General features: G+C 47.1%; 1 protein-coding gene across 1 annotated transcript in view; it reads right to left on the reverse strand.

Annotated features, from left to right (window-relative positions):
• The window catches only part of obscnb (obscurin, cytoskeletal calmodulin and titin-interacting RhoGEF b), a 116,512-nt gene extending 107,596 nt beyond the window's left edge, over positions 1 to 8,916 (reverse strand). Inside the window, 3 exon segments of the mRNA XM_042332117.1 lie at positions 624 to 893; positions 7,654 to 8,440; positions 8,443 to 8,916. Of these exon segments, the coding sequence (XP_042188051.1) occupies positions 624 to 893; positions 7,654 to 8,440; positions 8,443 to 8,916 (1,531 nt within the window).
• Between the last annotated feature and the right edge of the window lie 3,140 nt (positions 8,917 to 12,056).

Consider the following 12,056-nt stretch of genomic DNA (forward strand, 5'->3'; position numbering starts at 1 on the left):
TTTTACTATAACTTAAAGATGAACCTAAACATTTCTTACTGTTATAGATGTAAAGTGTCTATACCCAATAGGAAACTATGGGACATTAGACTATCTCTTAATTACATGATACTCAAGAGTTCTTGGTTAATTATCCTCCCCTGTTTTCTCCCCCTGCCCGCCTCCACCCCTCCACACCAACTGCCTCAATCCTAACCTCTGACACCAAATGTGAAGAGGTCATGGACTTCTTCATGAATAAAATTAATAAAATCCAGCTGACCACATCCTCCTTCTCTATCCACCTCTCCCCCTGCCTTCTCCATGCCTTCCCCCACCACCCCTGACTTACACATTTTACCCACATCCATCCCACATCCTTGTTCACCCTCATAGCTACGTGAAACCCACCACCTCTTCCCCACCCAGCTTCTGACCACTCAACTGCCTCTCCTCTTCACCCTGCTGGGAGGTTTAGTCAACATCCCTCTCTTTGGGCACTTGTACTCCTCCCCTTCAAAAACACACACATGCACAGACAGACACAGACAGACACAGACAAAGAATATTTGACTGGCAATTTGGATCACTTTAAACTACGTAGCTTTAGAACACCACTGATCGTTTGAAGATATCCACTCTACCTTTTACAGTCAATTCTCCAACGGTTCTGCTGCCTTCTTTCATTTCACAGACATAAACAGCATCGTCATCAGTAGTAACATTTTGGATCATAAGTTTTCTAAGGGTGCCTTCCTCTTCCATGGAGTATTTTGTGCTCTCTGCTATCTGAGTCTCCTCCAGAAACCAACTGGTTTGTGTGTCAGAAACAGGAACTTCACACTGAAGGGTGGCCATTTCTTTCTCTACAACTTCAACATCCTGTAGTTTGGTTTTAAAAGGTAACTTGGGTTCTGAAACAGAAATGAAATCTTTTAGCAAAATAGATCACCATCCCCCCCCGCCCCCACACCCCATACACACATTTTGAATCGCTCTGAAATGACTTTCAGTTTAGCAGAAGCTAGAAAATGGATACCATACAATTTAGAATAGAACTTGTATTTATATAGCACCTTTCCCATCGGAAATTATGCAAAAATTATGGTTAAACAACCGTTACATCCCAGCCACTCCTCACGCTCAGCAAACACTGGCCTGCTTCATCTCCCCCGGAACTCCATCCCACCGTCCCTTCGTCTTGCCCCCCTCCTTTCTTCTTCAACTGTGCCTTTGCTCAACCTCCTACCCTCACCTTCTCTGCCCTCCACCCCTCCTGATCCCAACCCACAGCTCAGATGCACATCCTTGACTATCCAGTGCCTTGGGACGTCCTTCTGACGTGAAAGGCGCTGGACAAATGTAATTCTTGTTGACTCCCAAGTCTGCAAAGCCTAGCAAGTGAGAAACAAGAGGTCTTTTTGATATCTAGATTTTTTGGGGAGGGACTTCAGAATTAATACAACAGATTTGATTTGCAAATTATGCTATTATAAACGACTAAATTAATCGAATATGAAAGTCACAAATACTGAATCACAGGTCACTTTGAGCAACCATAAATTTGTACCATTATGCTACGATAAAGTGTAGCATCAGTGTCAATTTATCACGGCAATCCAATCTGTAAAAGAAATACATCTATGTACCATACCATGAGTTTACCATTAAATAAACTCTACCCATTTATTATCAAAGGGATTTTTTTTATGATTAAACGCTTAGTATTAACTATTCCAGATGTATGTCGTACATAGTGTTTTAAGTGCTTTGAGACGTTGCCCCACCTGAAAGGCGTTAGATTAATGCAAGTTGTTGTTGATTCTGCAGTGACAACTCTCTCTCTATCTCCTTCATTGAAATCCAAACTAGATTATTCCAATACCCGGCTTGCCAAGAACTGTCAATCCCTCAAGAACTGCCACAGAACATCTGGAACTCTGTTGCCCGTATTCTCTCCGCAGGCAGGAATGTGAGCTTATAACCTTCAACCTTGCCCTGCACCTCTAATAATAATAATCCTTGCATTTGATATAGCACTTTTCACGTCGGGAGGACGTCCCGAAGCGCTGGCTGCCTATCACCCTCGTCCTCGCTTGGCTCAACTGGCTCCCTATCCCTAGGGGATTGAATTCAAGATCCTTATCCTCATGTTCAAATAGAAGAGAGGTAGAGGGAAGATAAAGTGAAAGAAGTAAACTTCTAGAAGAGTTTAGAAGACAGGTTGAATGACATTTTTGTCCCATGAAGTAATGATTTGCCATCCACTCTCAACTTCCTAATGACCCCGCATGTTTCGCCCACAAATATACAGTCAATTCACTTTACAGTCTATTCTGTGAAGCGCTTTGAGACGTCGAGAAGACGTGAAAAGTGCTCTATCAAATGCAAGGATTATTATTATTAAGTTAAATTGCTCAAGCAATAGATTTAGGACCAGAAAGAAACATGAACAGGAAGACTCCACCTCAGACTCCTTAATCTGGACTAGATGTAAGAAGACACAAGTGGTCTGCAGTTGACCAGCCTCTTCAGGAGATGTAAGCATATCCTCCTCTCTGTAAGCCAAAGTCCTAACGAGTAAGAGCAGTCCTAGTGTGAAAACACACCAGTGTTTTGTTGCATGGTTACTGGTTTCTTAAAATATATTTTTCCCTATTTACTGCTGACGCTAAACTGAAGCTGTCCTTAACGTCATTCATTTCTTCTTTTAAACCGTGAACAGGTGGAGTCCTGACCTCAGTGGGGAAGCTGGAAGGGTGAACTGATATAGTTTGAGGCAATCCATATCAACTACTTTATATTAACACTCACTTATTTTTAGAATCTGGACATGTTATTAATATTAATTAGTTGACGAGGGAAAAACCCTCATTTAGGATTTGTAAAGCTAATTCTTTCCTTAAAACTGTCTGAGATTTCACATCATCATTTACCACCTGTCAGCCTTTAGTTAATTTAGTTAATACAGGGGATTGACTGTCAGGCTCAATCACAAACCAGGAGTTCCTTTTGTCATCAGCCACATTTAGTACGTTGCATATGCACTGTCCTCTCGCCTCCTCTCAACCAAGGTCAATTGGCACACAAAGTCCCATACTGTTTGGATTCAGTTTAATAGTTTCATGCATTGTTAACTAGTAAGCCATCATAACAGCGGTCAGCAACAGTCACACTTTAACTGCCAATATAGACTGCCGACAACTTGCACTTATATAGTTCTCTTCGTGCAGGGCAGCATCCCAGAGCTGTTGGACCACGAGTTGAAGTGCTTGAACATTGAGGGCACGTGAAAGATATACAGATGTTTTTTTTTTAAAAACTCAAGCATGCTGTATGTTTACTCGACCGAAGCTACCTCAATGTTTCTCTTTGCATCACTATAATCTGGCAAATGTGCACCTTTCACTATAGTATTCTATTCCAGTTCAGTAAACAGTTTTGGTAAAATAGTCGCCAGGTACAAATATTAACAAATGTGTTGCATCAGTCTACGGTAACAAGACTAGAGTTATCAAGGCTTCAGTCATACTACTGGAAGTTATTTGAAACTGGTTCCAGAATAGTAGATTCCATACAAAAACAGCATTTATATTTCGCTCTCTGAAATCCTATTTGTCAGATACTATACTGAGGAAAGTTCTATGGACAGATTTCTGCAAAGACCAATTTTTCAAGATTATTTATATAGCGCCTTTCACAGCCTCTCAATATAAATTTGTTGTTGTTGTTAAATAGCCGGGGGAGAGACAGTAGTCTCTTCCACAACATTATCAATAAAAAATAGCTAACCCCAGATCCACGCTACATGGTTGATGCCCTCTGAATTGCCCAACCAAGGCAGTCAGTTACAATCTTTTCTGGCCGGCGGGGCGGGGGAGCACTGAATAATGGAAAAATACAACTCAAATATGAGTATCTTAATGTGGAAGTGGAGTTTTTGAAGTGTTCAATATGATCTGTGAAATTTTGAGTTCCAAATTAAGGATTAATTAAAAGTTAACAGCTTAACACCGTTTTCCAAAATTCTGGACAATCTTAAATCTCAAGACAAGGGCCCAAATCCCTGTGCGCGATCGGGTCCGAGATTCTCTGTGCAGAAACTTCTGTCCGGCTCCTCGTACTCCAACAAACTGGTGGAACAGCCATTCGCAGCACACTGAAACCCAGCTAAGCAACAAGATGTATACGAACTAAACAACTTGGACCATAGCTACAGAGTCAAAGGGAGACAGACATGCCTGCAAGGACCAGGCAGGTTAGAAACCAAAGAAAAAGTTCCTCCCGATGAGTGCAGAACTGCACATGACTATAAAGTCACACTTTTCCACCGCCAGCTCGTCTTTTTCTTAAAAAAAAGTTCAGTCTTGTGATTGTTTCACAAATTATACCACATCCATCGTATAACAGCAACAGCTTGCATTTATATTGCCTTTCACGCGGGGTAGCGTCCTGGAGCAATTAAATGTGCAGAAAGCGACATTGCCAGAGATCCAGTAACCTGGAAATCGGTCATTTTTTAGCACACAGGAAGCCAACGGGTACGCCTGCTGAAGTCAATCCTCAGGTCCGGAGGGCACCATTTAACAGTGTTCTCCTCATATAATCTACTGTATTATTGCATCATCAGAAATTTCATCCGTCGATGTCTCAGTTGACGCCTGGCATCAACTGAAGGAACAAATACCGGTCTGAGATCACTTCAGTACCAGTTTGTATGGTACTGATGTAATGTTAGTGATGCAACAATTTGTACGACTTTGACTGTCTGACTGACTGAGAGATAGCATTGGACTTCTTTGAGATATGACTGTTAATAAATATCACATTGAATATCTCAATCTTCATCCTCAGATCTTGAAATAGCCCATTGCTATTTTACTACTACTAACCTCCCTCAGCTCAACTCTCCCCGTCGAACACTTTTGCGAACTGTGTTCGCCTTTGTTCTGACTGAAAGTGTCTTTCTTGAAAAAGGTTTTGTTCGTTTTGCTCACTTAACAATGTGAATCACTCCGTCTTTAACAATCAGGCAGAACCTCACAGAAGGCAAGACCTAACATTTCTACTAACAGCCATCTCGTAACAACAGTCAAAATAACCGTAACAACAAATTATATTTGTATAGCGCCCTTCACATCGGGAGTAAATCTCAAGGCGCTGGTACCACGCGGTATCGTACCACGTAGCTGGCTGAGGGCGAGGGTAACCGTTTCCCACGGTATCAGGCTACTCAATGTGAGAGGTCGTTGAGTGGTGAAGGTCAGTTTTTTTATATCCAATATTTTATTTACTGTGATGTGTAGTTTATACGTTATAAAATGTGATGAAATGAAGCTGGGGGGGGGTTTGCATCGAAAGCGGACAGGATATTGACAGCATGTTGATATAATACAGGGTCTTATCATCAGGAGTTCACTGTATAAACATAAAAAATGCACCAGCTCATATCCTCAACAAAAACCCGGCTGTAAGAATTCAACCAATAAATATAAATGAGAATATTACAAAAGGAAATGATTCATAGAATCCTAAACATTTACAGTACAGGAGGCTATTCGGTTCATCAAGTCTGCACCTGATCTTCGAGCAAGCTGTCAATTCAATCTGACTGTCCCACCCTATCCCCATACCCCTACAAACCTCTATCCTTGATAAGACCATCCAGCGCCCTGGGATGTATTTCCGCCGTGAAGAGCACAATACAAGTGTCAGGCTCCACCTGCTCCGTATCACAGATGGATCAACTTCAAGATGCTCACACTCGTCTNAAAAAATCTCTTCATGCCCTGGCACCTCCCTACCTCTCTGACCTGCTTATTCCCCAATCCCTCCCATATTCCTAATGGCTACTGTTATTGACTATTTGTATCATACAAAGTCCAGAAAACAGTTGGAACAGACTTTCCTCAATCCTCATCAACTCTGCTCCACTGAGCTGGAACACATTGCCTTGGATCATATATTCAGTAACTTACTCAAAATTGGACTAGAAAGTTCTAGATTTACTTACTCAGCCTTTTTCTGTTGTAAACTCAGCAGCCAATTTGGGCATAGTGATGTCCCACAAACAGTCACAGAGTGGGGAGTGGGGACTGAATGCTTTTTGGGGGGGGATTTATTGGCCAGGACACAGGGAGAGAGAAACTCCCTTCTGTTTTTGAATAGTGCCAAGGGATCTTTAGCGTCCACCTGAACAGGAGAACAGGGCCTCTGGTTTAACGTCTCATCCAAAGGACGGCACATGTGACAATACATCACAGCCCCGGCATGACATTGGGGCGTCGGTTTAGACTGTATGATTCCAACTCCCGATTTGGTGCTTGGATCCACAACCTTCTGATTCAGAGGCGAGAGCACTACCGTGGCGCCAGCCGACCACTCAATGCGTGAATTATTATTATATTTGAATAATCTTTGCATGACGATATTGTGCATCGTCAATACGTTTCAAAGCATTTTAAACGGAGCGGCGGTGGGGGGGGGGGATGAGAGAGGAAAGAGCATCGCCTTATCACGTGGAGAGTGAAGTGGACCCTTCACCGCGTATTATGAATGGGAACCCCGCCCCTTCGTGTCATACCAGAGTACCGTAGCTCAGTGGTTAGAGCACTCGCCTCGCAAACGAGAGGACCCGGGTTCGATTCCCGGGTAGGGCAAAAATCTTAGGCAGGTTTCCTTACTCCGCACGCACGCCCAGCAGTCAGTAGGAACTTCGGTTTTTACTGGATTGGCTTTCAGGGGGTAAAGAGTCCCTCCTTCCAAAACAAAATTGGGCCGCTCAATCCACGACGGTTTGCGGGGAACGCCGTGGCTGACGCGTTTCGCCCACAAAACACACACAAGTCACTGCACTGCACAGTTACGTTACGCGAAGCGCTTTTGAGACGGTTCAACGACGCGATAAACACAACAACAACAACTTGCATTTATACGGCCTGCCCCCCCCTTCACCGCATCACGTCGTCGACACGTTTCGAAGCGTTCGACGCCCGTGAAGCAATCGCCTGCGGTATTATCCCGCGAAGCGCCTTCGAGGCGGCTCGACGACGCGACGGAACCACCACAACTCGCATCTGGATAACGTCCTGTACCCCCCCCACAACCCCAACCCTCCCCACCCAAACAACCCCCCCCACCCCCACCCCGCGACGTTACGTCAATCGACACGTTTCGAAGCCGCCGCGAAACACAGTCACTGAGGCTTTACCCTTGAGGCGTCTCGACGAAGTGATCAGGCGGATATCAAATGCAAGGATCATCATCATCATTACCGTCATCACCATCACCACCAACATCATCACCACCATCACCACCATCATCATCACCACCATCACCACCATCACCACCATCATCATCATCACCGTCATCACCATCACCACCATCATCATCACCACCATCACCACCATCATCACCATCATCACCACCACCATCATGATCATCATCATCACCACCACTATCATCACCATCATCATCACCATCATCATCACCACCACCACCATCATCACCACCATCACCTTCATCATCACCACCATCACCATCATCATCACCTTCACCACCTTCATCATCACCTTCACCACCTTCATCATCACCATCACCATCACCACCACCACAATCATCACCACCACTATCATCACCACCACTATCATCACCACCACCACCACCACCGCTCACCTTTGACGATGACCAGCACGGAGCTGAAGGTCTGGCCGGCCATGTTGGAGGCGGTGCAGGTGTAGCGCCCGTTGTCGCTCTGCCTGCAGTACAGGATCCTCAGCACGAAGCGGTCGCGGTCGTCGTCGAAGAGGACGTGCCGGCGGCCCGGGGCGATGGGCCGACCGTCCTTCTGCCACACGATCTCGGGCCGGGGCTTGCCGGTCGCCTGGCAACTCAGCCGGGCGTGCTTGCCCTCCGTCACCGTGCAGGTGCGCGTGCGCGGCCACGTGGCCCCGGCCCCGCCCCCCGCCAACGGCTGCCAACGGCTCGCGCCGCCGCCCCCGCCCTCCTCCTCCTCGCGGTAGTCTCGCGAGAAGCCGAGTCGGCGGCCCGTTCCCGCCTCGAAGAACGACGACGACGGAGAAGAAGAAGAAGAAGGTGACAAGATGGCGTCCGTCGACCTGTACACCGCGATGTCCGCGTCCCTCATCTCCTCGCGACGCTTCTGCAGGTGAGACAGCAGCGACGTCCGACTCGCGTAGCCCGACTCGGACGATGGCGCCAGGCCGGGGCCCGGCTGCCACGCGGAGCCGCCGCCGCCGACCACCACCACCACGTCGTCGTCGTCGGGCGAGACCACGACCAAGGCGGCGGCGGCCTGCGCGTCCCCCAGCCGGTTGCGGGCCCGGCACAGCCACGTGCCGCCGTCGGCGAAGCGGGCGCAGTGGATCCTGAGGGAACTGGCGTCGCCGGCCGACTCGACGGCGTAGCGGTTGTTGTCCGAATCGCCGCCGCCATTGCCGCCGCGCCGCTCAGGGTCTTGTTGTCCCGCTCCCAGCTGACGGCCGGAGCCGGGTTCCCCAGCGCTTTGCAGCTGAAGCCGGCGTCGTCCCCCAGGCGGACCTTGAGGGAGGAGGGTTTGAGGACGAAGTACGGCGGGTACTCGACGCCGCCGTCCCCCCCGCCGCCGCCGCCCCCGCGCGGGTCGGCGGCGACCTTGAGGGTGACCGCGGCGTAAGCCTCGCCCACCGGGTTGTTGGCCCTGCAGATGTACTGGCCGCTGTCCTCCAGGGCCAGGTCGTAAATGGTCAGCTTGTAGACGTCGCCGTCCTCCACCGCCTTGAACCGCCCGCCCGACCCGATGGGCGCCCTCCCCTTCTCCCACACCACCAGCGGGTCGGGGTTGCCGACGATCCGGCAGGTCAGGGTGGCGTCCCGGCCGGCGGACACGGCGAAGGCTTTGGGTCGAGCCAGGAACCTCGGGGCTCCACCGAAATCCATCTCGGACCTTGTGGAGACGGTCCGGGAGGGCGGGAGGGTGGGTGGGTGTAGGGTTTGAGGGGGGGTGGAGGAGGAGATGGTGGTGGTGGTGATGGTGGTGGTGGAGGAGAGGGAGAGAGATAGAGAGAGAGAGAGAGAGAGAGAGTGTTTTTTTTAACCGTCTAAAATGTCACCAGGAGCCGCCTTACCCGCACAATTCGCAACGCTGCTGCTTTAAAGGTCATCGGAAAGCCCTGTCAATCGCATGCTTTTAAACCCCCCCTCACCTCCCTCCTTCCCAATCTTCTCTCCTCTCTCTCTCTCCACTCCCTCTGTCTCTCTTTCTCTCTTCTTCTCCCCCCCCCCCCCCCACACTGCCCCACCACCTCCCACCGAATTACCAGCCGTGTCCCGAAATAGAAGCAGCTGTCCCGGTTTATCTCTCTTTACATGTCCATTTGTAGAGCTACTTCACTGACAGTATACACACACACACAAACCACCCCACCCACACACACCCCCACCCACACAAACACCCCCCCAAACACACACACACACACACAAACACCCCCCCCACCCACACACACACAAACACCCCCCCCACACACACACAAACACCCCCCCACCCACACACACACAAACACCCCCCAACACACACACACACACACAAACACCCCCCCCACCCACACACATACACCCCCCACACACACACCCCAAACACACACACCCCAAACACACACACCCCAAACACACACACACAAACACCCCACACACACACACAAACACCCCCCACACACACACACCCCCCACACACACCCCCCCCCAAACACACACACCCCCAAACACACACACCCCCCCAAACACACACACCCCCAAACACACACACACACCCCCCCCACACACACACCCACACACTACTTTATTAGCGATTCCACGGCGTTAAAAGCAAAGTCGATTAAAAACAATATTTGTCTCTTCGAGGAAGGAGAAAGTGGGTCAAGAACAAAACCCCCAAAAGTTGGCCGGGGGGTTGGAACTCGCGCTTACGGTTTTCCGTCACGGTAACCATCCCCGTTTGACAATTAAACGCCTTCGTTTTAACGTAAAAGCGGAGGATTGTATGTGGATGGTTTCTCGTGGCAAACGCGCGCGAGGAAAAAGTCTTAAAAAGTCTTAAAAGTCTTAAACGTCTTAAAAAAGAGAGAGAGAAAAAAACGTAACGTACCTGTTTTCAGAAGCGTGGGATTCACTGGGAACCTACGATCGCAAATGTAAGTAGGGTTCAAGCATCGTAGGTAAAATCCGCGTAACTTTCAATCACAGATTCCATAAGTCCATAAGTGAATTCCAAAGGGGTGAAAAAGGTAAAAGTTTGTTAAAATCAACGGCTGCGATGTATTCCCCAGTCCCCTGCAGCGGTTTTCGATTTTGCTTTGTACCTCGTCTGTCCTAAATGCTAAATCGTTGACGTACTCTGCTTTACTCAGCCGAAAATCCAAAATAGCTTGGTGCCATTTGCGCAAGAGATAGAGTTACAGACAGCGATGATAGCGCTCTCCGGAAATCACCACTAACATTAGGGGAAGCAAGAAGGGCCTTCAGTAGCCCTTCTGAGGTCATTTTCTCGCGTGTCATGCGCTAACTGGAGCTTTATCAGTACTTGTGCTAATTGTTTTCTTACCCTTAAAAAAAAACCTCCACTAGACATTTTTCCAGCCTTCTGCTTCAGACCGTCCACTTGATTCGCAATGGTTTGTTCCACAGTGTAATCTGCTCAGGGCTCACTTAGAGATTGACAACAACAAAAGTTCTGTAGCTTTATAATAAGCTGTTTGAAACTTTATCCTGGCATGTAAACCTGGCTTTCTCAAGAATTCGCATATCGATGTTCTGTTTTGCTGTAGGATATCGAGGCTTTGCCTTATTCCATGGTACTAATGTTCAGAAAAAAGCAAGAAAAAAATGCAGACTATTAATTGTTTTGTTTTCCCGTTTTAATGTACTTCGTCTGAGGTTTTGGTGTTTCTAAATATTCAATTAAAAATATTTGAAACCTTTGTGCAAAAAACATTTTATTAAATTTATCGTGTGCTCCAGTATTCTCTTCCCGACCCACCTGCACGATGGACCGAATAGCCTCATTCTACGCACTAAGATTCTACGATTCATGTCCTGTGGCCAGGCCGATGGTTGCAGCAGACAGAACAAGAAGGATATTATTACAAAATCGCGAGTTTGTTGATGTTACAATTCCAGCAAATTGAGAAGAACTGCGTGAAAAAAAGAGACTACAGATTTTAGGTTATGGAAAAGTAATGTTGATAATAAATAATACAATTCCATTGCAGGTCACAGTTCACGTGCAAAGTGTGAAGGTATAGTCCCACTGTTATCTGAACAGGCAACTGCTGTTCGGATAACAGTGGGACTATACCTTCACAGTTTGTATACGCCAACTGCCCGTGAGATGTACAGTTATGAAAAAGCTGACAGTGTCTTCCCTTTTTTTTTAAATAAGACACTTTTTTTGTATACCAAATGGAGGGACTGACTTGGAGCGATTACCCACAGCTAGTACTTGTATGAACCGACTGAAGCGTCCAGGTTTTATCATGAAACTCTTATCAGGAGCAACCTACTTTATGCAATTGAGTCAGCAGCAGGCTTTGAGCTCAGCTGAAGTAAAGCAGGTTGTTAAGCGTGTGAGAATATTGGTGTCCTATACACACACCAACGATCAGAGTTCTCAGAATGGAAGGAAATCAAACTATTGATTGAGCCTTTTAATCATTTGTCTGTAACTAAGAAGAATGTATGGCCATATGGATACAAAGTGGGGTGTTTTTACTATGTAGAAATGAATTGGAGACAACTGTGCACAAGCCTCAACTGTGATGAACAGACCGATCTGTATGTTAACAGAAAAATAAGCCCATGCTCTGCGACATTAACCAAAGATGCGGCAAATGTTGAGATGCCATGCGTAAGTATAAAGTGAAAGGGCAAAAAAGGAAGCCATAATAATGGAAGATATTTGCATTTGAAGTAGATCTCTTCTCATCTGAAGCCGATTTTAGGAAGGAAATATATGGCTTATGTAAAGTTATTTTAAAACTTCACGCTTATTTCCTGCATTTGATATTGTGAGGTGGGAGCACGTA

The sequence above is a fragment of the Callorhinchus milii genome, unplaced genomic scaffold, assembly GCF_018977255.1.
Source record: "Callorhinchus milii isolate IMCB2004 unplaced genomic scaffold, IMCB_Cmil_1.0 Scaffold2, whole genome shotgun sequence".
NCBI lineage: Eukaryota > Metazoa > Chordata > Chondrichthyes > Chimaeriformes > Callorhinchidae > Callorhinchus > Callorhinchus milii.